The 27,997-nt window shown below is 38.6% G+C and overlaps 1 protein-coding gene across 1 annotated transcript; it reads left to right on the top strand.

The window, feature by feature from the left end:
- The first annotated feature begins 4 nt into the window (after positions 1-4).
- On the top strand, positions 5-22,073 carry slc47a1 (solute carrier family 47 member 1). Its single transcript, XM_067423492.1, has 18 exons — positions 5-633; positions 1,740-1,900; positions 3,624-3,725; positions 7,794-7,862; positions 8,922-9,070; positions 11,061-11,103; positions 11,753-11,797; positions 11,893-11,990; positions 12,162-12,259; positions 16,052-16,165; positions 16,493-16,560; positions 16,724-16,832; positions 17,252-17,327; positions 20,102-20,171; positions 20,477-20,609; positions 20,941-21,035; positions 21,123-21,299; positions 21,418-22,073. Exons 1-18 carry the CDS (start codon positions 621-623, stop codon positions 21,727-21,729), a joined length of 1,932 nt encoding a protein of 643 aa, XP_067279593.1. The 5' UTR covers positions 5-620; the 3' UTR covers positions 21,730-22,073.
- The last annotated feature ends 5,924 nt before the right edge of the window (positions 22,074-27,997 follow it).

Below are 27,997 nucleotides of genomic sequence, written 5' to 3'. Positions count from 1 at the left end.
TCCAACATTTGTGGGAACAGTTTGGGGAAGGCCACTTCCTGTTCCAACATGACTGTGCACCAGTGCACAAAGCAAAGGTCCATAAAGACTTTGATGAGCGAGTTTGGTTTGGAGGAACTTGACTGGCCTGACCGTAACCAATTAGAACACTTTGGGACTTTCAGATAAATTAGAGCAGAGACTCCGAGCCAGGCCTTCTTGTCCAACATCAGTGCCTGACCAGCCCAAATGCATTTCAAAAAGAATGGTCAAAAATTCCCATAAAGACACTACCATATCTAGGCCAAAAAGGAAGGCGCTTGAGCACCATTTGGTCTATCTGTGCACGTACCTGCTGTGTATGTATTTGTATTCAACAGTTAATCATAACTCTCAGTAATCATTCTCCGAAAGTCAGTGCCATCATGAACCTTTGTCTCTTCATCATAAAATTATACTTATGTTTGAACAGAGGCAATACTTATTAATGCATGTATGCATGCATATATTGTATGTATGTGTGAAAGAAGACTAACTGTTTTATTGCATGATAGTGCATAACTTTCATTCCTTCTATTCCCCTCCCATTTCCCCTTTCAGACTTCAGCATTTCTTACTGCATCTGATAAGACATCTTGCACATGAAGTCTAAAGGTTGTTCCATTTTGCTATCATCAATATGTGCACACACACTGTACATTACATGACTTAAGCTGACAAATACTTTCTAAACATTTGTACATGTAAGACTATAAACATTATGGGGCCCTTAAGGGAACATGGTGATGAAAAAAAAAAAAAATTGATGGGAGGAAAAAGTATATTTCAAAACGTTTTCATTTCCCAGAGAAACGTTTGCATGCAAAAACTTTTGCATTCATTCAAACATAGTCACAATAATATTTGAACATATTTTTTTTGACAAGTAAAACAATAGTTTATCGAATGATCAGTCCTTGTTATGCAATACCTTTTAAGTTGACCGAGGTAAAGCATTAATGTTTAACTGAACGGGCACATTACTGACCAAAGGTTGCCACCTATGACCAACTGGAGACCCATGGCAAGCTACCAAAGGGTAACATGCCAGTATACTACAATAAGAGAGATAAAGCTAATGAATGATTTAGATCAGTTTTATGAATATTAAAACACATTTTCTTGCAATCAACAGCAAAATTTGTATAGGTTCTAGAAAACACTTCTGAACACATTACCCTTGTGAGATTCAAACCTAACCCTGCTTAAAGAGTGGCAAAGGAAGTCAGTTTACAGGTTAAAGGCCTGTAGTGTCAAGTGTCCCAATTAAAGCTAAGCTTTTTGCTCATTATGCTGCATTAATAAAAATGAACAACTTAGAAAGCAAGCACTCCTCAAAGGAGAAGCAATCTGTTATTTGCACAGGCATTCCTGATAAGATTACTGCTGCGTATAAGAAGTACGAAAGGCTAACCCACCCCTTACAGCCCCCCTCAGAGCTGCTGTACTCCATACAGGGAATTATAAAGAGCTTGCTTGTGACCTGCCTCTCTTAGGCTCACTCTGTGACTGAAAGCAGCAGGTTACTTAATCAGTGCCCCAGCGCAATTTGATTTGATTGTTTCTGCCGCATGGACTGATAACAGCAATTTGAGACAAATCACTGCTGGGAGAGAAGCGAATCACTCATTCCTATATTGCTCTTATTATTCTCGCTTTCTCGTTTTCTCTCTTCGCCCTGTTCTCTTGTTTTCTTGCACTCAACGCCTGAATGGATAAAGCTGGGATGCCTGAGGCTTGTGGCCCCCTGGCAAGCACTGAACAAATCTCCGAGGCAACCGCACCTAGTTCTAAACTGTTCCGCTGCAGCTGTGTGCGTCGCTGGGTTCCCCTGGCCTACAGAGAGGAGCTCTACCACGTCCTGCGCCTGACTGGGCCCCTGGTGAGTCCTCTCTCTGTCCCAATACTCTCTCAGTTGAACTTTAAAGACAAGCAGGGACTGGAACTGGGGTGGGTGTTTAGTTTTGACTCACACCTGTAACTTAAGTTAGTCTTGGATTTAGTCATTTTGTCACTGAGGATGATGTGAATGGTGACTCCTGTTTTATAGTCATTCTTGTGATATGAATTCTGTCTACATTGGGAATTTATCTTGGTTAAGAATCTGTGGATTGAAAAAAATGCTCATGAGACAGGGGCAATGGTACCACTATTAAAATACATAAAAAAGTATATTTAAAATTTCATACACTCACTGGCCACTTTATAAGGGCCACCTATTCAACTGCTCGTTAACGCAAATATCTACTCGACCACTCACATGGCAGCTACTCAATGCGTTCAGTCATGCAGACGATCTGCTGAAGTTCAAACTGAGCATCAGAATGGGGACCAAAAGTTATTTAAGTGACTTCGAACGTGACATGGAACGTACACGTTGGTACCAGACGACTGGTCTGAGTATTTCAGAAACTGCCGATCTACTGGGATTTTGACATACAGCCATCTCAGGGGTATACAGAGAATGGTCAGAAAAAGAGAAAATATCCAGTGAGCAGCAGTTCTGTGGGTGAAATTGCCTGTGTTGTCTGGTTCGAGCTGATAGAAAGTCAACTGTAACTCGAAAAACAACTCGTTAAAACCGAGGTCTGCTATCGAGGAGCATCTCTGAACACACAACACGTCAAACCTTGAAGGAGATGAGCTACAGCATTAGAAAACCCGCCGGTGCCACACCTGTCAGCTGAGAACAGGAAACTGAGGCTACAATACACACAGGCTCACCAAAATTGGACAATAGAAGATTGAAAAAATGTTGCCTGGTCTGATGATTCTCGTTTTCTGCTGCTACATTCAGATGGTAGAGTCATAATTTGGCGTAAACAACTTGAAAGCATTGATCCATCCTGCCTTGAATCAACGGTTCCAGCTGTTGCTGGTGGTGTAATGGTGTGGGGGATATTTTCTTTTGGCTCCTTAGTACCAACTGTGCATCATTTAAATGCCACAGCCTACCTGAGTATTGTTGCTAACAATGTCCATACCTTTATGACACCGTCAGTGTATCTCACAGTATCTTCTGATGGCTACTACCAGCAGGATAACGCAGCATGTCACAAAGCTCAAATCATCTCAAACTGGTTTCTTGAACATGACAGCGAGTTCACTAACCTCAAATGGCCTTCAGAGTAACCAGATCTCAATCCAATAGAGCAGCTTTGGGATGTGGTGGAACGGGAGATACATATTATGGATGTGCACCCGACAAATCTACAGCAACTTGATACAATCATGTCAGTATGAACCAAAATCTCTGTGGAATGTTTCCAGCATCTTGTTCATATGCCACGGAGAATTATATAAATAGGATCCAATCCAGTACTAGCAAGTTGTATCAAATAAATTGGCCGGTGAGTGTATTTTTCTATGTAAAATATATTATCATATTATCACCCATCTCTAAACTAAAGATGACACTATCAAGCATGAAGATATTAAGATATTATAAGCATAAACGTCATGATTTTCTGTGAGGTTGTTTTGCTGGACATAATCTGGAGTTCAAATAGTCCAGCAATCATACATGGGCTGCGGAATAATTTCACTGCGGTTTATTTGTATGCTCATGTTCTCTGTTGATGTACGAATTTTCATTTTTTTATCAGCTCGTCTCCAGGATCTTAAACTTTCTACTGCCATTTGTCATCACTATATTCTGTGGACACCTAGGAAATGCTGAATTGGCTGGATATGCCCTGGCCTCTGCGGTAATGCACCCACTGTCTAATGTTGTCAGAGAAAAAATTTGCACAAAATCTGCTGTACCTTAAGCTTGCCAGCTTGCCACTGGGACAGTACTTTCAAAGGTACACTTTTGCTCTAAAAGGTACTAAATCCACCACTTAGAGGTACAAAAATATATGCAGAAGTTGGTTAACAGTAAAGTCTACTTAGATTTAAGACATTAAGATCCGTTATTACATCTCTCTGATACTAAAATTTACAACTATATTAAAAGTAATGAAATATTTCTGTCATCAATTAACTCATACATTTTACTGAAAAATCCAAAGCCTCAGTATCTCAGTGGGCAAAAAAGTATTTAGTCAGCCACCAATTTTGCAAGTTCTCCCACTTAAAAAGACGAAAGGGGCCTGTAATTTTCATCATAGGTACACTTCAACCATGAGAGACAAAATGAGGGACAAAATCCAGAAAATCACATTGTCTGATTTTTAAAGATTTTTTTTGTGCAAATTATGGTGGAAAATAAGTATTTGTTCAATAACAAAAGTTCAGATCAATACTTTGTTATATACCCTTTGTTGACAATGACAGAGGTCAAATGTTTTCTGTAAGTCGCCACAAGGTTTTTACACACTGTTGCTGGTAGTTTGACCCATTCCTCCATGCAGATCTTCTCTAGAGCAGTGATGTTTTGGGGCTGTTGCCGGGCAACACGAATTTCTTCATCTCTAAAAACTGCTATCATCAGACCACTTCTAAAAAAACCTACTTTAGACCTAGATGTTATTGACAACTACAGGCCCATCTCCAACCTCCCATACCTCTCTAAGGTGCTGGAAAAAGTTGTTGCTGCACAGCTTCAGGTCCATTTGGGGCATAACCATCTTTATGAGAAATTTCAGTCTGGTTTCCGCTCAGGACACAGCACAGAAACAGCTTTGGTCAGGGTCACAAACGATCTATTGATGGCGGCAGATGCTGGTTCCCCATGCCTTCTCATCCTCCTGGACTTAACTGCAGCTTTCGATACAGTTGACCATAACATCCTCCTTCACCGGTTACATCCCACCATCGGTCTCTCTGACTCGGTCCACAACTGGATTTCTTCTTATCTCACTGGGAAATCTGAATATGTTGCGTTAGGAGAAGCTACATCCCTGTCACACAATGTCAACTGCGGTGTCCCTCAAGGCTCAGTGCTCGGACCCACCCTGTTCATACTCTACATGCTCCCCCTTGGCCGTCTCATCAGCCGGCATGGGATTTCTTTTCACTGCTATGCTGATGACACTCAACTTTACATTAGGACAAGTTCATCTCCCTCTGCTGACCTCACACCATCCACTTTGATCACTTGCCTGGATAAGATAAAGGCGTGGATGAAGCAAAACTTTCTGCAGCTAAACAGCTCCAAGACTGAAGCTATCCTAGTCGGCACTCCACTTCAGGTCCAGAAGTCCCTTATCACCAGCATTGCTTTCTCTGGGCAGGTCATTCCACTTTCCACTTCAGTCACCAATCTGGTCAGAATGGAATCACAGCTTACTTTTGAAGCTCACATCAAATACCTGTGTAAGACCTCCTTCTTCCACCTCAGAAACATTGCCAAACTTCGTCCCATTCTAACACTGGCAGATGCGGAGAAGCTTGTCCACGCCTTTATCTCCTCCAGGCTGGACTACTGCAATGCGCTCCTTATCGGCATCTCTAGCAAAAATCTCCAGAGGCTGCAGTGTATTCAGAACATCGCTGCTAGGATCCTCATGAGGGTGCGCAAATACGACCACATCACCCCCATTCTAAAATCACTCCACTGGCTTCCTGTGTCGTTCAGGATCGAGTACAAGATCTCTCTCCTTATGCACCAGTGCATCCATGGTGATGCTCCCTCCTATCTCAAGGAACTCCTCACCACACAAACAGCCACTCATAACCTCCGCGCTGTTTCTCTGTTTCGTCTTAAAACTCTCTCGACCAATCTCCGTACTATGGGAGATCGGGCCTTCTGCTCTGCAGCCCCCAGTCTGTGGAATGCTCTCCCTGACCACCTGTGGACTCCACAGACTATAGATGCTTTTAAGCGTGGTCTTAAAACCCACCTTTTTAGCAGAGCTTTTAATTGACTTGTTACTTCTTTAACAAGTTTTATTTATTTTATTTTATTCATTTACTTATTTATTTATTGTTGTTGATTGTTTTCAATTCTGTAGCACTTTTGAGATTTTGTTTAATATAAAGTGCATTATAAATCAAATGTATTATTATTATTATTATTATTATTATTATTATTATTATTTTCAACTCCCTTCAAAGATTTTATATGGGGTTGAGATCTGGAGCCATATACCAGGACCTTGAAGGTGTGTTTGGGATCGTTGTCATACTGAAAGACCCAGCCACGTTTCATCTTCAATGCTCTTGCTGGTGGGACAAGGTTTTTACTCAAAATCTCACAATACATGGCCCCATTCATTTTTACCTTTACACAGATCAGTCGTCCTGGTCCCTTTGCAAGAAAACAGCCCCAAAGCATGATGTTTCCACTTCCATGCTTCAGAGAAGGTATGGTGCAACTCAGCATTCTTTCTCCTCCAAACACGACAAGTTGAGTTTTTACCAAAAACTTCTATTTTGGTTTCATCTGACAATATGACATTCTCACAATCATCTTCTGGTTCATCCAAATGCTCTCTAGCAAACTTCAGACTAGCCCGGACATGTACTGGCTTAAGCAGGGAGACCCTGCAGGATTTGAGTCTCTGGCGGTGTAGTGTGTTAGTGATGGTAGCCTTTGTTACTTTGGTACCAGTTCTCTGCAGGCCATTCACTAGGTCCCCCTGTGTGGTTCAGGGATTTTTGCTCACCGTTCTTGTGCTAATTTTGACCCCATGGGGTGAGATCTTGCATGGAGCCCCAGATCCAGGGAGATTATCAGTGGTCTTGTATTTTTTTCCATTTTCTAATAATTGCTCCCACAGTTGATTTCTTCACACCAAGATGCTTACCTATTGCAGATTCAGTCTTCCCAGCCTTATGCAGGTCTACAATTTTGTTTCTGGTATCCTTTGACAGCTCTTTGGTCTTGGCCATAGTGGAGTTTGAAGTCTTGCCCTGCATCCCAATTCGCATACTATCCATACTAAATAATATTCGAAAACAGAATGTATGTCCCAAATCGTTGTATGTTGACAAGAGTATTCCAAAGATACACGGATGGTTTAATATTTCCGGATTTATTAATTATGGATCGATGGGCACTCTAATGGCTGATATTGCCCACAACCCATTGCGAGTTGGACGAGGATTCGATTAGAACTACAAACATGGATAAAAAGAGTTAAAAACTACAAACATGACGGATGTGCGAGTTCGACGGTTAAGTAGAAAAGTTTAGATAAAGGGATTTGATTGACCAACTATCAATATTTAACCTGACAAAAATATATTTATTCAGTATTGTCCACATTATATTTCACCTGCAGCAGCATTGTGAACTTTTGTAATGACACATTTGGCCATTAACTTTTAAATGCATCATTATATTTAAATATAATGCAAACACATGAGGAGAGTCTCTGCATTAAAGACCCACAAATGGCAGATCAACATTTCTCTCCGATACTTTGAGGTTGTAGACAGGTGTCTTTTTAAACTTATAATGAGTTCAAACAGGTGCCATTAATACAGGTAATGAGTGGAGGACAGATGAGCCTTTTAAAGAAGAAGATGGTATTTTCATTTTCCACCATAATTTGCAAATAAATTCTTTAAAAATACATTTTCTCATTCTGTCTCTAATAGTTGAAGTGTACCCGTGATTAAAATTACAGGCCTCTCCCATCTTTTTTAAGTGGGAGAACTTGCACAATTGGTGGCTGACTAAATATTATATTTTGATCTTTGAAAATGTTATATTTTGCCCTACTGTATCTGTTTTTTTAAACCAAGACTATTTCCTATTTCAAGAGTTGCTCTGGAAATTGATCTTGAAATTGATCCAATGCCTTTATTTCGAAGAAGGAAGCAGTGAAAGTTAAGGAGACTGTGTTCAGTGATTGCATTGCTTAAGCATAATTTGTCTTCCTCAGACTCTCAATGTGACCACAACAGCCACTGGATGCGGTCTGGCCCTCGCATGTGACACACTTGTTTCTCAGGTAATCTTAACTTATGATGATCTTAACACAGCTAAAGTAATTATGCATGTTGTCTTGCCAACTAGCTCAATAAACCATTGTTGTGTTTGTATAATTACCCCCCCCCCCCCCCCACACACACACACACATTGTAAAAAGAAAAAAATAGATATTACTTTCTACAGATCATATTTTAAATAGTAAATTATTTAGTATCAAAACTGTGTGAAAGCTAGGGTAGACAGTTTCAAAGAGGCTAGCTATGAAAGCATAAGCCTCCCTTCAGAGCATCTCTAATGCCATGCCTCGTCCAAAACACATGAACGCACAAAGAAGAGTCTGAAAATCATCACTAGACTATTAATTGACCTCATGTCTCAAACCCCATAATATTACAATAATAATGAACGTAAACTTGCAGAGCGCTGACTTGTACCACCTCAGCACCAAACTCACTCATCCATTTAGAGACATTACTGTTGCACTGGTGTACAGTCATGTTGGAACAGGAAGGGGCCACCCTCAAACTGTTCCCACAAAGTTAGGAGCATGAAATTGTCCTAAATGTATTTTATGCTAAAGCATTAAGAGTTCATTAAAAATAGAAGTGGCCTAAATATTAAAACATGTACATATATCTTCTGTCTCAGTCTCAGGACCACAAACACCTTCATCCAACATTGCATTTGGTACTACCTGCCTGTTAAGATACACTATATTGCCAAAAGTACTGGGACACCCCTCCAAATAATTGCAATCAGCAAGCAATCATATCATTACTGCATGAAACAAGCTGATTGGCCTCGGCTAATTCTGCAGCCAATGAGATTGCTTTCTCAACAATTAAATAGAGATGCTATGGTATCCATGCAGAAGAAGCATTTCTGTGTGAAACAGCAATAACCAACAGCAGCAATAGAGTATCAGATAGTCCACCAAGACCAAATAAAATATTTTTATATTCATTAACATGCCAAAACTAGAGTTGTCATGATTGAAACTACACAATTGTGAAAGGCTAAAGTTTTTGACAATAATTTCCTCTGTATTATTTACTAATGATCTGTTGTCTATTTCTAGACATTTGGCAGTAAGAACCTTAAGCGTGTGGGGGAAATTCTCCAGAGAAGCATGCTCATCCTCTTACTCTTCTGCCTGCCATGCTGGGCCATACTCATCAACGTTGAGTCAATACTCCTCACCCTGAAGCAAGAGCAAGAGGTGGCCAGGTCAGACTAACCCAGTCATATTCTTAGCTCAGAATCTTTATTAGATATTATTGAAACTGCTTCCTGAACAAGCAAAATGTAGGGTGGGACTTTTGTCCATCGGTTGATTGGACGGTTGTGGTTTATTATTGCTGTGATGTCATGTGGCAGGTTGTCCCGCTCTTACAAAGACGTCATAAGAGAAGAGAAGAGATGTCACTGCAAAAGAGAGAGGAAGTTAATTTGATCAAAGATTATGAGGACACATGAATAATAAACAAAAACAATTATAATGTGCATGTGTAACATTACGCGTGTGGGGGATTCTCCAGAGAAGCATTAGTAAGAGCTTTGCGTGTCAATCTAACTCCCCTGGATTTGGTCTTTAGTGTGCTTGTTAGCGCATCCGCCTCCCACACCAGAGAAGCGGTTTCAAATCCCTCTCACGGAGGGTCGAGTTGGACCGGTTACATTTGGTGCCGTGACCCAGGTGGGAGTGATGTTTAAGGAGGCGAGTGTAACAGAGGCAAGTAAGAGCTGTGTGTGTAAACCTCACTCCCCTGGCCTCAAGAAGCATGCTAGAGACTGCGGTCTTCAGCATCCAAAACAGGTGCCTCCCATGCTGTAGATGATTTGAGTCCCGCGCGAAGTGAATCAAGTTGAACCATTTATGGATAAATAATTTATGTAAATATTGCAATATTCGAATCTAAATTAATTTCAAGTTAGATATAGTTTATTTAATATGCCAAATTTTGGGCTGTCTTTTACTGCCATTAAAAGGCTTGGATTAGCCAGGACATATGATAGTGTTAAAAATTATATAGACCTAGGATGGCTTAAGGGTGAGTAAATTATGGGATCATTTTCATTTTGGGGTGAAATAACCCTTTAAGGTTTATTTTAGTTTACCAGAAATGCTTGACATTGCATTTAGCACCTCTTTAACCACATATCAGAGATAACAGAATTATGAAATTACATATAAAGATGTAGGCCTACTTAAATTCTAAAGCTCAGCTAAAAGTGCATTTAATAAAAAATGTAAACTATAATAGATTTTCATTTAATTGCAATTAAGAGTTCAAAAACATTACATTCAGTTCGCGCCTAAGTATATTCTTTTAAAGTATATTATTTTTAAAAGTATGTTAAAGTGACTTCTTTTTCACAAGAGAAATCTGATTATTCTCACACCAAAAGAGCCCATTCAATTTGTTCTTCTACAGCGCTGTCCTGCAGAGTTAAGTCCCAACTCCAAATAAGCACACAAACCAGATAATCAGGGTCTTGCAAGAACCTAGTTAGACATTGGCTGTGACAATTGCTGCCTTCGGAGGACACATTTCAAGGCAGGAAGGCATCAAGCCACGTCCGATTCTAATGTTTGCTTGTCTTCCTGTCTCCTGAAATAACTTCATCTGATCGATTTTTGTAGGCAGCATACATGTATCCTTCACTGCCTTTGATATCCCACAATCCTGTGCTTTCCATTCAGTGACAGTTGAGCTGGGAAAAAAAGATGGCGTCTGAAAGTTGCGTTTGCTGGTCAGTTTGTGTGTAAATGTACCCCCGCCAATATTTTCCACTTCTGATGTCATTTCTAGCGTTACTCATTTCTAACTAATGTAGTAATTAAGCACTCTATTTTGCTGTAGATCACTGAACTGTTACACTGCCTTAGAAGTCTGTCCGAAATCAGTTTAGTGAGGTGCCTTCATGCACAAACCCTGCTTTACAAGCCGTTGTTTCAGAAGGCAGTGAGGCAACAAGTCAGCTACCTATGTTTTTGGACACAGCCATTGATTAGCTGGTTCAGGTGTGTTTAATTGGGGTTGGAACTAAACTCTGCAGGACAGCAGCCCTCCAGGACAGGGTTTGGAGACCCCTGCTCTACAGCTTAAAAACATAGTAGGAGACCAAATTGTAACTATTTATGGAGTGTCAATTATCCTGTTTTGGGTATCATACTGTTCTAAGCTCAACGCTCCATTATTCATCCCTATTTCAGGATTGCACAGCTGTATGTTATGGCTTTCCTTCCTGCTGTTCCTGTAAGTATGACAACAAGTTTTTCCAAAACATTCAGTGCTTGTGCTTTCATCTCTGTGTTTGCCTTGTTTTCTAGAGTACAAGTTCAAATGTTTCCTGGCGCTTTCTCCAAAATGTCCTGCTTACTCTTCTTTAGGACAATTTTCTTTCTTTTTTTTTGGTCTATGACCAGAGTGTTTCTTTTTAAATAGTCTATTATGTTCAAAAAATGTAATATGTAAAGTGTGTAACCAAACACTGCAAAAAATGCTTTTCTTACTTAGTATTTGTGTCTTATTTCTAGTCCAAATATCTAAATATTCTTAAAACAAGAAGTATTTAGACAAGCAGAAGTAATTGTCTTGTTTTGGGAAAAAATACCTCAAAATTAAGAGAGTTTTTGCTTAAAATAAACTAAATAATCTGATTTTTGCTTATTTTAAGCAAAAACTCTCTTAATTTTGAGGTATTTTTTCCCAAAACAAGACAATATTTTTTTCTTGTCCAGTATATTTTTCTTAATGTAAGAATTTTTTGATATTTTGACTAGAAACAACAAAAAACTAAGTAAGAAAAGCATTTTTTTTGGCAGTCCATGCACTGTCATTGTCACAAGCTTTCCTTCTGCTGACAGCACTGATATCTTTTACTGTCCCTCATTCAATTTCCTAGGCCATGTTTCTGCACCATCTGCAGGTGTCTTATCTGCAAAACCAGGTACAACCATCCAGTAAGCTCAAGATGTTGCATTGGACAGCATGTATGAGCAAAAGAGATGAAAACTGAAGAGATAATGTGTTGTCATGTTTCAGGGCATCATCCTGCCCCAGATGTACACTGCAGTTGTTGCCAACATTTTAAATGTAGCAACTAACTACATCCTCCTTCACTCACTGAAGCTGGGAGTGAAGTATGTATGGTTAATACTAATAATAACAAATACACTCTAAATCTGATGGCCATAAGAGCTAGGAAATAAATGATCGTTAGGGTAAGCAGGTGTGTGTGTGTGTGTGTGTGTGTGTGTGTGTGTGTGTGTGTGTGTGTGTGTGTGTGTGCGTGTGTGTGTGTGTGTCTGCAGGGGCTCTGCTGCAGCCAACAGTATATCACAGATCTCCATCTGCCTCCTGCTGTTTGCTTACATACGCTGGAAAAAGCTACATGTGAAGACATGGGATGGTGAGGAATATATGGAAATATGCACACAGAGAGACTTTTATGCCATTATGGGGTCATTGAGTTCTAAAATGATTGCATTAAGTCATCTATAATTATCACTCCCTGAAATGGTGTTCACATCCAACAGTGATTTGCAGCGACAAACTGATACTTGACCATGAGTGAGAGAGATGGGTAGCAATGTAGTTAGTGACCCAGGGTTCCAATGTATGCAAATAAGCCTCAACATATGCAGCAACTACCAATGGAAGTGCCAACTGCGATTGCGTTTGGAAACGGTGAAATAAGACCTGCAATAGCACTTATTTAAAAGGACATTCACGCTATAAGTATAGCGATAAGTATAAAGATAACTATAATAAATACATTCACACTTGCACTCTTTAAAGTTGGCTTTAAAATTGTCTTCCCATTTTGACCTTCCATCCATACTGAGACTGAGACAGTGTTTTTGTAAGATTTTGTAGATCTGTTGGAGAAAATGTTCTCCCAAGTAGATACATTTGAAAACACAATTCTTGCGTTGTAGTGTGGATTGTAAAAAACGAAGGTAACTAAAAACCATGATGCATGTTTAGTCAATTGATTCAAATTGAACAGATGGGTATGTTTATACTGCTATAGTGGTGCAGCTTGGAGATCACGTTTTAGGCAAATCTTGCAGTTAGCATCACACTGGTTCCCTCATCAAAAAACAAATAGGATTTTTAATAGGATTATACCATTCTGGCAATATGGGGGTGCTCAATATTTGAAAGACGTGACGCGGCGTGGCGCTGTGCTTCGTGTCTGGTAACATTTCTTGAAAAAAAAAAAAACTTTAAAATTTGAACACATTGGGTGCGTCTCGATCAGCTTCCTAGTTCAGTAGTCAGGGCACTGATAAGGGAGTCAGCCCATTGACTTATGTCCTAACGCAATGCCCTGACTACTGAACTAGGTAGATGTTTGAGTCACGGCCATTGTTTTCAATGAGTGTAACGTTACACACTGGCGACGGCATTCGGCGCCTGTCCCCAGCGACACAGGAAGTTGTTTAAACTCCTGCCGCGCCATAGAGCGCCATTTGAAGGTTTTTTTTTAAATGTATATAATATTTCCCTCAAATCGTCAATGTGCATACTGATTTCACCCTGTGCTACAAGATACACCCATCGCGCAGCTCTTCTGTCAGAAGTCGATTCAAAATTGAGCTTGCACGCATATAATGTGGGCGTCCGGTGTGAGATACCAGAAGCAAGGCGAGCTTCGCGTCGGGTGTGCGACCCCCCTTTAGGCACAATCCGCTTAAAGGGGGGGGGGGGGGGGGGGGGGGGGGTGAAATGCTGTTTCATGCATACTGAGCTTTTTACACTGTTAAACACTTGGATTCCCATCCTAAACATAGTCAAAGTTTCAAAAACTAATGTTGGACGTTTGATAGAGTATTTCTGTGTCAAAAATACTCCTTCCGGTTTCTCACAAGTTTCGGGGAGTTTTTTTCGAGTATGGGTCTACTTGACGTTAAAAGATCGGAAGGTCCTTGTATGGGCCGTACGGGCTCTTCTCCCGGTAGGGTGCGCGCGCGTGACTAGAGCGAGAGAGGAAATGCACGCTGTAAACAGTAAACTGCTCTCAGCAGCAGATCCAGTCGTCCGTGAACACTAATGTCGGTTATAGTCCGCACCGCGCTCCACTTCATTCCTCCACTTTGACATTAAGGCGACTTCAACGCTTCAGCACAGCATTCCGGGAAGGCAGTGCTGCATTTGAACCGATTTGAACGCAGAAATGCTTCAGTCGCATCGCAAAGTGGATCTCCACACTCCAAGAAGTGTGTTTTTGACGGAGCCGTCCCAGCGATAAAGGTTCGGTCCTGGAAGCAGCCGGTAAGTAAAACTGCTTCAAATGTCTGTGCTGTGCTTATCGTCGCGTATGTAAACATCAGTAAACGACACGATCGCGTGCTTCATCATTCAAATGCGCTAACGGACTTCATTGCTGTTCTATGTAACTTATAACGTTACACTACTCTGACGTGCAAAACCGTTTTGCTTGCTACTAAGGTTTGGTCGCATACAATAGTCCATAAACCAAATCATGTCATGTTGACAGGCCTCTAAATACAGTACTTACCACAGAGACGGACGTCCTGCTGTTGCTGTTTCTATTTCAGCCTCCGAATTAGATTCTGGATCATATCTATTAGCTGAGATGGGTTTCTCCACGCTTGAGGACGTCACCGCTTTGCGCATATGTCATTCTTTAGCTCCGCCCACACGATACGCCTCCGGGTGCTCGGTTTTTTCCGGAAAGACTCGGTACAGCCCATATTTCTTTTACAAATATAATAAAACAAAAGACTTTTCGGAGATATGAAGGATGCAATACTACTCTATAGGTACTCAAGATTGACATGAGATTGACTGAAACTGAGTGTTTCACCCCCCCTTTAAGAACGTGCATGTAAACACACTCAAAGTGTTCTTTTCATCTCTATTTTTTTTAGGTTTATTTATCAAAATGTTCTTTTATATATTTGTGACGTTCTGTATTTTGATCGCGGCTTTAAAATGTAATGAGAAAATGTTTTACGGATGTTTATCCACCACATTACCTTTTATTTAAAGCTAAATAAGAAAACCATTGTTAGTTCGTCTGTCAGTTGACAGGCAGTTTTGGTCGCTTTATTAAAAGTAGTTCAAGATAAATAGACCGAGAGCGTTTTAAAATGAAAACACCGTTTTCAAATTTATATGGATTAGGGTAGATATATCCTTTGTCCATTAAAAATATTTGGATTGTTGGGTTTCAGGCCAGTATTAGGCTAATATCATCAGATAAAAGATGTGGCTCCAAGAGATAGTGGAAGCTATTTTGAAAGAAGATTACAAGGGCACATTCATTTTAAAATAAACAAAAATTGTCCATTTTGATTTCAAACTTGACTTTAAATTCGATTCTGTTGTTGAAGGTCAGTGTTTTTTTTGTTCATCAGCTGGAGAAACCAGAAAGAGATTCTAACAAGACATTTGTTATTGTTACAGTAATATTTGTGGTGATCATAAATGCATTCTCAGAATGAAGGATTAGAAATATTATAACACTTTATAGTTAATTGTATTTATCATTTTTGATGCGAATGGCCCTCAATTCTTGATTCTGAAAAAAAGGGAGAGGTGATGTGAGATCTTATAAAAGACTCAAAGTGCGATTTAAAGCATCATTACATCAGTATGATAGGATATTTTTTTAGGGAGTTCAGAAACAGTGCTTTCCGATGTAGAGAATAACTCCCTTTAGAATGACTTTATAACTTTGAAAACCCTTTTCATGATCCAACAGCAAAATTACACACTAAAGAAAGTTGAAAATGTAAAAAAAAAGCACAATAGGTCCCCTTTAAGAGCAAATGTGGCCATTTGTAACCTGTATGTGTGAGGCTTCTGGTGTCAGCTGCTTCCAGTTATTTTAGCTGTACAAAAACAGCCTGTTATAATGCTTGATTTTGTAAACTGGTATTTATTATTTGAATGTATTTGTCTTAATCATAAACACATTGGTTTGTAGTTATTAGTGACCTATAGTGGCTAATAAATCGGAAGCCTCACATATTCACAGGAAATTGCTTCTTTCTGCATCGCAAAATAAGGTGAATAGGTTTCTCCACATACATGATGAATACACAAACACAATTATTTTGCATAGCTAGTGGTGAATCAGCAATTAAAGAGACGTGAGGTTTTCTGGATGCACATGACTGCGGGGATTATGTGTGTGTGTGTGTGTGTTTATCTCTGTCGCCCCCTACAGGCTGGTCTAGTGCATCACTGCAGGAGTGGGGCTCCTACATGAAACTAGCCATTCCCAGCACTCTCATGCTCTGTTTTGAGTGGTGGATCTATGAGATTGGAGGTTTCCTTGCAGGTGTGTAGAGCTGTGAGGGTGTTTGAGTATGCATGATTCAACTGAATGAGTAGTTGCCACTTTTAAACAGAAAATATTCACATTGGTCTTCAAGCTAAAGTGCCACTGCAATCATGTTAAATCGTTGACAATAAATGCTTTGTTAATCACTATTTTTTTATTATTGCACTGAGACAAGATCACAGGTGGAAGTGCAGTGCACAATTATAAATCATCTCAAATTGTCTAACTACATTTCAATGCAATGCCACAATAAGAGAAAAGCAAACTCTCCTTTTGCATATAATTTAATAACATATGTCCCTGCTCTCATTTCTGCTCTGGCAGGAATGCTGGGGGAGGTGGATCTTGGTGCTCAACATGTGTTGCTGGAGTTGGGATCCATTACTTACATGGTAAGTCTGCGTTGTGTACCGTTAAGCACACTGCTTAGAGACGTTCAGACATTACTGCCAAAAGGCACATGTATTGAAGCAACACATGCATTACAAATTATATAGTGTTGAATTGAATTAGTGTGAATATTTGCAAATTTTATTTAACATATTTCATGTTTAGTTTCCATTAGGTGTCCATGCTGCCGCTTGTGTGCGTGTGGGAAATGCGCTGGGAGCTGGCGACACTGACAGGGCCCTGATCACCAGTAAAGTGACTCTCATGATCTCAGGTTAGTAGAATATGGAAAAACCCACATGGTGCTTAAAATTAATCTTAAAAATAAGACTAACTTCTAATAATCCCACTGACTAAAAGTCATCAGGATATGAAAGTTGATGTATAGGCAGCTTTCAAACAGCTTTTTGAACGGATTGGTTGTGGTTTGCTATTGGTCAATCTCATGTTAGTGACAGGTTGTCCCGCCTTCGCACCAGTAAACGTCATCAATGAAGAGATGAGATGTCGCGCGAGAGGGAGGGAGATTACAAGGCCTCATGATTTTTTTTTAAAATAACGATGTTCATGGATAAATCATAATAAATACTACAATATTTCCATAAAAAAAAAAAAAAAGAATGGTCAAGTTTGATTTCATGCTGAACATGTAATGGGTATCAAGGTGATAATATTTAAACCTTTGCATTGCAGGAGTTTTGGCTGTTTTTCAGGGAATCGTGATGAGTACATTAAAGTCAGTTTTGGGCTACATCTTTACCTCTGATGAGTATGTTTTCCCCCCATTATAACATACTGTATATACTTATGGATTATAATAAAACTGCTGTGTTTCACTTTATTTTGATGGTCCCTTTAACGCATTCTATTGATTATAAGTAACTTTGCACCTACATGTCAGAGGCGCTTCCTCCGAAGAGGCAAGTGAGGCAGCTTTTTTAAAAATCTTGTTTGGCACAGCCAGGCATTGTTAGGCGGAGCTAGTGCGAATAGCACTTGCCAATAAGGTACGCTATTTGCACCGCGTAAGTATTCACAGCCTTTACCATGACTCTTAAAATTGAGCTCAGGTGCTCCTGTTTCCACTGATCATCTTTAAGATGTTTCTACAACTTGATCCACCTGTGGTAAATGTATTTGATTGGACATGATTTGGAAAGGCACACACCTGTCTATATAAGGTCCCACGATTAACAGTGCATGTCAGAGCACAAACCAAGCAATGAAGGTTAAGGAATTTTCGGTAGACCTCTGAGACGGGACTCTATCGAGGCACATATCTGGGGAAGGGTGCAGAAACATTTCTGCAGCATTGAAGGTCTCAATGAGCACAGTGGCCTCGATCATCCGTAAATTGAAGAAGTTTGGAACCACCAGGACTCTGGACGCCAGGAACTGGCAGCCCGGCCAAACTGAGCAACCACCTCTGCAGCACTCCACCAATCAGGCCTGTATGGTGGAGTGGCCATATGGAAGCCTTTCCTCAGTAAAAGGCCATCTGGAGTTTGCCAAAAGGCTCCTGAAGGACTGAGAAACTAAATTCTATGATTTGATGAAACTCTTTTTTTCCTGAATGGCAAGCATCATGTCTGGAGGGTACCAGGCACTGCTCATCACCTGGACAATACTGTCCCTACAGTGAGGCTTGGTGGTGGCAGCATCATGCTGTGGGGATGTTTTTCAGCGGCAGGAATTGGGAGACTATGAGAAAGATGAAAGATGAATGCAGCAATATACAGAGACATCCTTGATGAAAACCTGCTCCACAGAGCTCTGGACGTCAGAATGGGGGGAATGTTCCTCTTTCAACATTTCAAGGACCCTAAGAACACTAAGGACCCTAAGAACACAGCCAAGATAACAAAAGAGTGGCTACGGGACAACTCTGTGAATGTCCTTGATTGGCCCAGCCAGAGCCCAGACTTGAACCCAGTTGAACATCTCTGGAGAGATCCGAAAATGGCTGTACACGATCTAACCTGATGGAGCTTGAGAGGTCATGCAAAGAAGAATGCGACAAACTGGAAAGTACATCATTGTCTTCTCTTCCGTGTTCCTCAAATAAAGAATCAAACGGTCATGATTCAAGATTCAGATCACGTGTCAAACTGGCAAACTGCTGAAATTACGTGACATCGGCGATATGAATCAATCCGCTGATTCGCGACCGTTTGATTCTTTATTTGAGGTTTGAAAACAAATGCGGAAGAGAAGAAAATGCTAAATAAAGTCGTATTTTTAATTTAATACTTTGATGATGTTTTCATTACCTTCTTTGGTACTGTATGTATGTATGTATATATATATATATATATATATATATATATATATATATATATATATATATATATATATATATATATATATATATATATATATATATATATATATATATATATATATATATATATATATATATATATATATATATATATATAATATTTTTTCTACTTTCACCTTGGTAAATAAAACCACTGGACCGTGCATTTTTGTCCCCAGTCACCTATTTTACACCTCTGTCTGCTGGTACATCCTAACACACCGTGGGATTAGGTGTACGCAAGGTGTACGCTGGAAATTTGGTGTACTCACTTTCGATAAATGAGGGCCATTGTCATTAGTTTTTTTTTTTTTTTTGTAGAATTAGGGAAACAATATAATGAATTCAATGCATTTTGGAATAAGGCTGTAACATAAAATGTGGAAAATGTGAAGAGCTGTGAATACTTTGTTGATGCACTATATACACTACCAGTCAAAAGTGTGGAAACAATTTTAATTGTTTTTGAAGTTTGAAAGAAGTCACATGATCCTTCAGAAGTCATGATGATTTGCTGCTCAAGAAACATTTATGATTATTATCAATGTTGAAAGCAGTTACATTTCTTTGATGAACAGAACTTTCAAAAGAAGAGTATTTATCTGAATTAGAACGGTTTTGTAACTTTGTACTACAAAAGTTTTGGGTTGGTAAGAATCAATTAGTTAGTTTTTTAATTAGTTTAATTGGGAAATAACTTAAATAAATAAATAAATTCAGCAAAGATGCATAAATTGATCAAGTGACAGTATATAAAACATGTTGAAAAAGCTTTATATTTCAGATAAATGCCTTTCTTTTGAACATTCTAGTCATTAAATAATCCTGAAAAAATGGTACACAACTGTTTTCAAAGTTGATAATAATAATAATAATAATAATAATAATAATAATAATAATAATAATAATAATAATAATAATAATAATAATAATAATAATTTCTTGAGCAGAAAATGCTTAATAACTGTTTGAGGACCATCACATTTAAGAGTAGGCAGACATTGTGCAGACCGTCTGAGAGTTAGTTAACATATAGATGCAAAGGTATTTATAGTCATCAGAATGTTCAAAAGGGACCATAAAATCTGAGTTTATGTGATATTATGTGGTATGGTCTCATTTTCTGCATAACATATACCAATTAAAGTCTGCTAATTAGAGCATTAGAGTGAAGCTTTTCTTTTATTGTTTTGCAGTTCTCACTTCTTGATTTAATCTAACAGGAGCATAGTGAAGATTGTCTCAGAAACTCTCACCCTGTTCGTCTTCCTGCAGTTTTTTGATGCTCTTGTGGTAAGTTTGAGTTTTTTTTGTTTTGTTTTTTTGTTATTCTTTTGTATTTGTTCAAAGGAAGGCAACACTAATGAATCATTGGTGGCATTATGCTATCTTTTGTAATGCTGCCTAATGGTAGTTGTATTTCATCATTACTAGATCTCTATCTGTGATTTTACTGTATTATCTATGAGTGATAATGTGATAAGAGTGATACGACTTTATCAGTTAAAATGCTCTTGGGATTTCTTGTGATGTCATGAAACCCGGTTCTGTGAAATTACATAATTCACTGATTACAGACCGGCTGTGTTGTGTTTTAGTGTGTGTGTTCAGGGATTCTTCTGGGTGCTGGGAAGCAGAAGATAGCAGCACTGTCCAACTTGATCTGTTACTACTGCATCGGGTTACCAGTGGGAATATCACTGATGTTTCTGGCCGAGCTCAGGATACTTGGTATACCTTTTTGCAAGTCTTGATTTTGCAGAGCTAGACACGATCCTGTGTTGATGCAAGATATGTAAAATATGTAAAATATTGCAAAATAAAGTGCAACCCTAATTTCCATACATAAATGAAGCACATCTAAATTTCACTCAAAAATAAAAATTCTATTATAAAATGACTCTCTCATGTTGTTCCAAATCCAAAAAGTTCCAAAGACTTTTGATCCAAAGACTTTTGACACAAGATATGTTTAATTATTAGGTAACTGAGTAATTGATGACAGAGTTGTTTTAATTTGTGTGAACTGAAACACATCCATTTTCATTTCCCACTCTTTCAGGTCTGTGGCTTGGCCTCTTGATTTGTGTCATTATTCAAACCTGTTTCTTCACCACTCTCATCTTCAAGCTCGACTGGAAGAAAGCAACAGAGCAGGTGGGACATGAACAATCAAACTCACATAGTCAAGCCAAGCTGCCATTGTAGAAGGCGTTTGATAATGTTGACTAATATCTTCCTTAGGCCCAGAAACGTGCAGGCAAACATGCAAAAGTAGTGTGTGTGCAAAAGGCACCAACAATAGGACAGTCAGTCATCGATACACTAGTTTCTGAAGGGCAGGAAAACGTGGAGCAAACGCCTGATGTTGGAGCTTCAGAAAGTATACCTGAACCTTGGGACGACATAACCGGAAACAAAGTAATTGCTTCATTGATGACGTCTGTCCTGAAATATGAAACTATTCTTAAATCCCTTTGGTTTTAACATCTATTTATATTGTTATTATTATTATTATGATTATTTTGTGCTTCTTTAGGCCCAGCTAACAAGTAATAGCTCTGAAGCGGCCGGCTATGTACAAGTTAGTACCCAGGAACAGGGCAAACTAGTGATGGAGAGTGAATATGGAGAAGCCCACCCTAAAGTCTTGCTCTCAACAAACCAGCTTGTGCTTAGACGAGGACTTGCACTGTTGACCACTGTCCTGATCCTGATAGCTGGAATTACTGTGCATGTAGTTTGTCCTCTTCCAGAAACTTTTATACCCCTTCAGAGCAACCTAACAATGGATTCAAATAATTTTTCCACCCCTAGCAGGTTCCTTACCACCACAGCAAGCTCACTCTAACTTGCTCCATCTTCAAGGCCCCAATTAAAAATTAAAAAATCTAATAAAAAATTGGGACTGGGTCAACCCATCCAATCTCTACAAGAAGTACACACGTGAATCAGCCAATACCGGCCACATTGTATCTGTCAGTGTTATTTAAGAGAGAAAAGAAACTGACTACATCACTGCCAGCTCGTAAGCTTACAGAAGGGGATTTCTCTGAACAAAATGGACACATTTTCTGGGACACTCACCAGCCCAGCTATTTAGGCCAAAATACAGCTGAATAAGACTACTGAAAAGATCAGTACTTATTGTTCAGTATATATTATTTCATTTCTTATATATATATATATATATATATATATATATATATATATATATATATATATATATATATATATATATATATATATATATATACACTGTATATGGTTATACGATGCAGAGATTATAACGTTGTAGTTGTACTTTTTAATGTATTTATCATATAATATATGAGTAAAGCACAATTACTATTTACTATTGAAATACTAAAATACTATTGAAAACATTATTCACAAAGTTCTTTAAGTCAATGCAGAATGCAACAGTATGTTTTTTGTTTTTAAATAAAAAAGGTTATTAATGAGAGTGCAAAAAATATTCTAAACCATGCAAATACACTGTCAAAGAGATGGATACATACATACATACATACATACGTACATACATACATACATACATACATACATACATACATACATACATACATAAAGATTCATTTACCCCTAGAAGTCTGCTCAGTTTCGGGGTCCTTTAGACGTTTTGACTTTGACATTTGTGCTTTTTTTTAGTTGCTTATAAACATATCATGGCAAAAGTATCATTACACTGTATTCAGCACAAGCTGGGCTAATAATATGTTAGCAACATGTATGCACATGCTTGTATGCTTGTAAAAAAACAGTCACTGAATTAAGCCCACGAAACACACAATAGATATGTGTCCACAAAACATTTGACTAATGGGTGTTGTTATAGTTTTTGCTTCAAACTGATTTGAGAATCATTGTGCCTGCTCATTCACATAAAACAATATATTGATTTAAATTTTGTAAGACACCTTTTTTTTTTACAAAGGCCTTATGCAAAGATTGTGAATGATCATGAATAATGCTGTGATTTATAACTTGATTTATAAGACAATAGAACCCATAATGAGCTGCATAATGAATGAGCCTTTTTAATCTCCATTTTAATCACAAAACTTTCCTGAATCATTTGATTTCGGAAATTATCTGATACACACAATACTCAAATATAATTTTGAGGTTCGGTTCATTTATATAAGATGTGCCGTACAATGCATAATGGTGCCAGTGCCTATTATAGGCTATTGTCTGCTATATTTGCGTCTTGTTAAATAAAAGCAGGCAATTGGCAGATGAAACATTAATTCAAATTAAAGGGGGAGGGGGGAGGGGGGGTAAATGCTACTGTTAAATAGGGGGTGAAATGGGATTTACTCTTAAGGGGGTGGGTGGGGGGGATGCTGTTTCATGCATACTGAGCTTTTTACACTGTTAAAGACTTGGATTCCCATCCTAAACATAGACAAAGTTTCAAAAACTAATTGGATGTTTGATAGAGTATTTCTGTGTCAAAAATACTCCTTCAGGTTTCTCACAAGTTTCGGAGAGTTTTTTTCGAGTATGGGTCGGCTTGACGTCGATAGAGCGGAAGGTCCTTGTATGGGCCGTACGGGCTCTTCTCCCGGTAGGGTGCGCACGCGTGACTAGAGTGAGAGAGCAAATGCACGTCCATAAACACTTGCTTAGGTGCAGATCCAGTCGTCTGTGAACACTTATGACACGCCACGCTCCACTTTATTCCTATGGGTGACATCAAGCGACTTCAACGCTTCAGCACAGCATTCCGGGAAGGCAGTGCTGCATTTGAACCGATTTGAACGCAGAAATGACGGGAAGCTTCACAACATTGCTTCAGTCGCGTCGCGAAGTGGATTTCCACGGTCACTGCTGTCACAGGACTTCACCAAATCATACCAAAGAAGTGTGTTTTTGACGGAGCAGTCCCAGCGATAAAGGTTCGGTCCTGCTTTGGAAGCAGCCGGTGAGTAAAACTGCTTCAAATGTCTATGCTGTTGCTTATCGTCGCGTGAGTAAACATCAGTAAACGACACGATCGCGTGCTTCGTCATTCAAATGCGCTAACGGTTACTCCATTGTTGTTCTATGTATAACTTTACACTAGTCTGACGTGCAAAACCGTTTTGCTTGCTACTGCTAAGGTTTAGTCGCATACAATAGTCCATAAACCGAATCATGTCCTCATAAACTGCGAGTAAACACACACAAATGTTGACAATGTTGCTGTTTCTCCTGTTCAGTTTTTTTCAGCCTCCAAATTTGATTCTGGATCATATATCTATTAGCTTAGATCGATAGCCATGGGTTTCTCCACGCTTGAGGACGTCACCGCTTTGTGCGCATTCGTCATTCTTTAGCTCCGCCCACACGATACGCCTCCAGGCGCTCGTTTTTTTCTGGAAAGACTCGGTACAGCCTATATTTCTTTTATAAATATAATAAAACTAAAGACTTTTCGGAGATATGAAGGATGCAATACTACTCTATAGGTACTCAAGATTGACATGAGATTGACTGAAACTGAGTGTTTCACCCCCTCTTTAAGATACAATTTATACAAAGCAAAATTAAAGACAGGCTTTCTACAAACCAACTTGAATGAAGTGGTCAAAATGCTATCTGACCCACTCCATGTCTCCTGGCATATTGCATATCTTATGATGTGTCCTTTCTTACTCATGCTGTGCATTTTTCATAATCAACATAGATGTAATTAGAAAACAACATTGGGCTATAATATTTAAACATGAATATGAAACAAAATATGTTTGACTGGCTACAATAAGTAGCCTATTGTACACAAAACTTATAGCATCCGAGCAAAGAGTTGCGAATAAAAACTTTATTGATGTGACACTAGGCTATTTTACAGTAAGCACTTCATAATTTTTCTAAAACAGGCCAAATAAATCTTGTCTAAACAGTCTTACATCTGACATTTTATGTTGCAGCAGGATAAATATTTAAGCTATCTTTTTGTGGTATAATATTCACAGAAACTAACAGAATAAACTTACCTCACAATTGGCTGAATCCGTTACCCGTACAAATAAACACCACGTCAAAGAATAATGTAAAGCACATTCACTAATCTTGATGTGTTTATTCAAGTTCATGTGGGTGGGGATACTCACATGAATCGTGTCAGTTTTAGACTTTCAAAAGAAAATGTGCTTAGTGGGTATGGCCGCATTAGCAGATAATGAAGAAGCTATGAATGACTGACATCTCTCTCTTTAAAAAAAAGAGAATATTTGTTTTCAATTTGATTAACATTATTTAAAACCTGACAGTTCATCATTTCTTTATTATGCCTCATGTTTGTGTGACAAGTATTCACTAAGTTACAGTACATTTTCTGAAGAAGTTCAGACTGGACCTCATTGACAGGGAGGCTGCAGATTGCGCATCATGTTTGTTTTCTTTATTTTGCAAGAAGCACAACATTTAGTTTTTATTGTGAGTGAACACAAATAAAAGTACATACTTAACATATTATAATGATGTATGACACTTGCCTGAATGATAAAAATCATTCAGAGTTATTTGAGTCTCTTCACTGATAACCAAAAAGAGGCGGTCGCGCCGGTATGATATTCACCCTCTAGGGGTTATAACTGCACTATTTATTTTTTCTGTCCGCTAGAGGATGACTATTCAAAACAAAGGCATAGTTTAATGACACCAAGTTTGAGCTCAGAATCCTCACAGCCGGTGGACAATAGGACTCGGGCAGAAATTATGTCCATGGATGAGTATGAAGCAGAGCAAGACAGAGTTGTGGAGCTGAGCAAGGCCTCTTGAGCGAATGTTACTCAAACACATGGCTCACAAGCAACGGGACTTTTATTATGATGGGACACAGTCGCTGGAGCCATTTCCGCCTTTCCGGTCATGAGTATGAGGTAACGCAGCACTGTATATAGTGTTAGATACATTTAAGTGTGTTTAAAATGATGTTATGACGTTACTCTGTGTGTTTGCTTGCTCATTTACAAAAGACATATACTTTGATAGTTAACAATATAAAGTGATAGCCAAAGGCACATTACAAAGACCTGTTGTGTTTTAAATTATCAAAAGATTTGACATTACTATTATTAATGTTTTTGAAAGAAGTTCCATGCTAAAAAAAACACAACCAAAACAGTAATATCTTTACAGTAATACAATTTGACAGAATTCAGTAGTCAGTAAATACAAATAACTGAATGATTGGTAGTGATTTTTATTTCATAATTAATCAATTATGATTTCATAGGGTATAGGGTGAATTCAGGTTGATTGGGACATATTTTCCATGCCCGGCATCCATTATATAGCCTGGTCCTACCAGACTCTCGTACATTTCTGGCCACTCTCCATTGACAAGTGTTTACTTCCGCAAAGGCGGTTGAAGTTTAAAACTACTGGATCTGCCATAACCAATCGCTAACGTTTGGTCGTGATGTATGTCATGCGCCCTTTGCCTGTTTCTCACACATTCGTCAAAATAAATGTGCAGCCCACCTCAGTGATAAAACCATAGGATAAAACCTAAAACTCATGCATTCAGATTGTGATTTATTCATGGTGGACGGGAGAGTTTTGTGATAGGGAATGCACTGCTCACGTGCTCCATAACATGATTGTATGCTGTAAATAAAATGTCATATGCTTAGTATGATTAGAATAAATACTGCCGTAAATAACGGCCCAATTCAAATGTTTACGTGCTTTTAATTTGTTTGAGTGGCGATGGCATATGCGATACAAATACTTGCCAGCATTTAAAAAAATACAAGTCCAGAAATGCATCCAAATAACAGCAAAGCGCAACCGTACAGTGCTCTGCAGTAGTTAAAAGGATAGAAGGAGTGAATTTTGAAGTGATATAAGAGAAAAACACTGACATTCTGGATTCGGACTGCAATAAAAATCACAGACTATCAGAGGTGCCAAAAGTACTCACATTCATTACTCAAGTGGAAGTATAGATACTAGGGTTAAAAAATACTTCTGTAGAAGTTGAAGTATCAACTCAAGCTTTTTACTTAAGTAAAAGTGTAAAAGTACTGGTTTCAAAACTACTTAAAGTATAAAAGTAAAAGTAATGTAAGAAAATGCAAGACAAGCTTAGGCCACACCACAGGGGCCTATAGCGCACTACCCCACCTCCTCAAAAAACAATTTTCTAAAGGCCATAATGACTATAATGTTATATTAATATGTAAATGTTGAAAAATTTGGGATGCACTGGCTACCTGTTTCAGCCACATATATACCCATTGAAAATGAATGCATTTTAGTACAATGGAAATATACCATATGTGTACTGCTGAGCATTAACATGTTTCCTGAAGCGAAAGATATGATGACTAGTTGCCTATTGAATTTTTGTACCATTACATATACCCTATAAATAATGTAATGGTACAAAAATTCAAACTTCAGAGGCATGTTATTAATAACCTTTACTGGAATGTAAATGTAGGCTACATGTGCGATCAGTGTTGCCAGATTGGGTAGACGATTTAGAGCCCTACATTTCTGCCCGAACCCGACGGACCCTGACTTTTTTACGCCCCTAGGGCCAGGCTTCGGGCCCATTTTCACTTCATACCCACTGTTGGCCGCTGACTGCTTTATTGTTACTTTAAAAAAATAAAAACTTTAATTTAACAAACAAAAAAAACATTTTTCTAAATTAACTTAATAAAGAAACTAAACAAAACAAAGCTGAACTATTTTAATGAATGCAGGAGTATGTCATAAGGAGGATTCAAAAAAAGAAACTAAACGGGCTCCAGTCGGACTCGGGCCGTGCTAGGGCCTAGAATTGAGAACTAAATGCGGTCACTCTCGTGTCCTTCCAAACCTGTATGACTTCTGTGAAAGGTGTTGAAGAATGTTGGCAACCAAACCATTAGGCTTTGAATATTGAACAAAAAAAACACACTCAAATTATTTTATTTAATGCTACAGAAATAAATTCATTTAGGATTGGAAGGACATTAGGGTGAGTAAATGATCACATTTTTGGGTTGAACTACCCCTTTAAAAACAGTCATATTTTTCAAGAGTTAAAACATCATTTAAGTAAGACACTGATATCTATCTTTAATGAGGCTATCATTGAAATATAATGTAATTAC

Source organism: Pseudorasbora parva, chromosome 18 (genome assembly GCF_024679245.1).
Source record: "Pseudorasbora parva isolate DD20220531a chromosome 18, ASM2467924v1, whole genome shotgun sequence".
In the NCBI taxonomy this organism is placed as follows: Eukaryota; Metazoa; Chordata; class Actinopteri; order Cypriniformes; family Gobionidae; genus Pseudorasbora; species Pseudorasbora parva.
This window is presented reverse-complemented; position numbering and strand designations above follow the sequence as displayed.

What these genes read in the sequence shown, in the direction of transcription:
- slc47a1 (XM_067423492.1), top strand. An exon ending in TACATCTTTACCTCTGATGA is followed by an intron (nt 17,328 to 20,101) that starts GTATGTTTTCCC and finishes TTAATCTAACAG; the next exon opens with GAGCATAGTGAAGATTGTCT. An exon ending in GGCCGAGCTCAGGATACTTG is followed by an intron (nt 20,610 to 20,940) that starts GTATACCTTTTT and finishes CCACTCTTTCAG; the next exon opens with GTCTGTGGCTTGGCCTCTTG.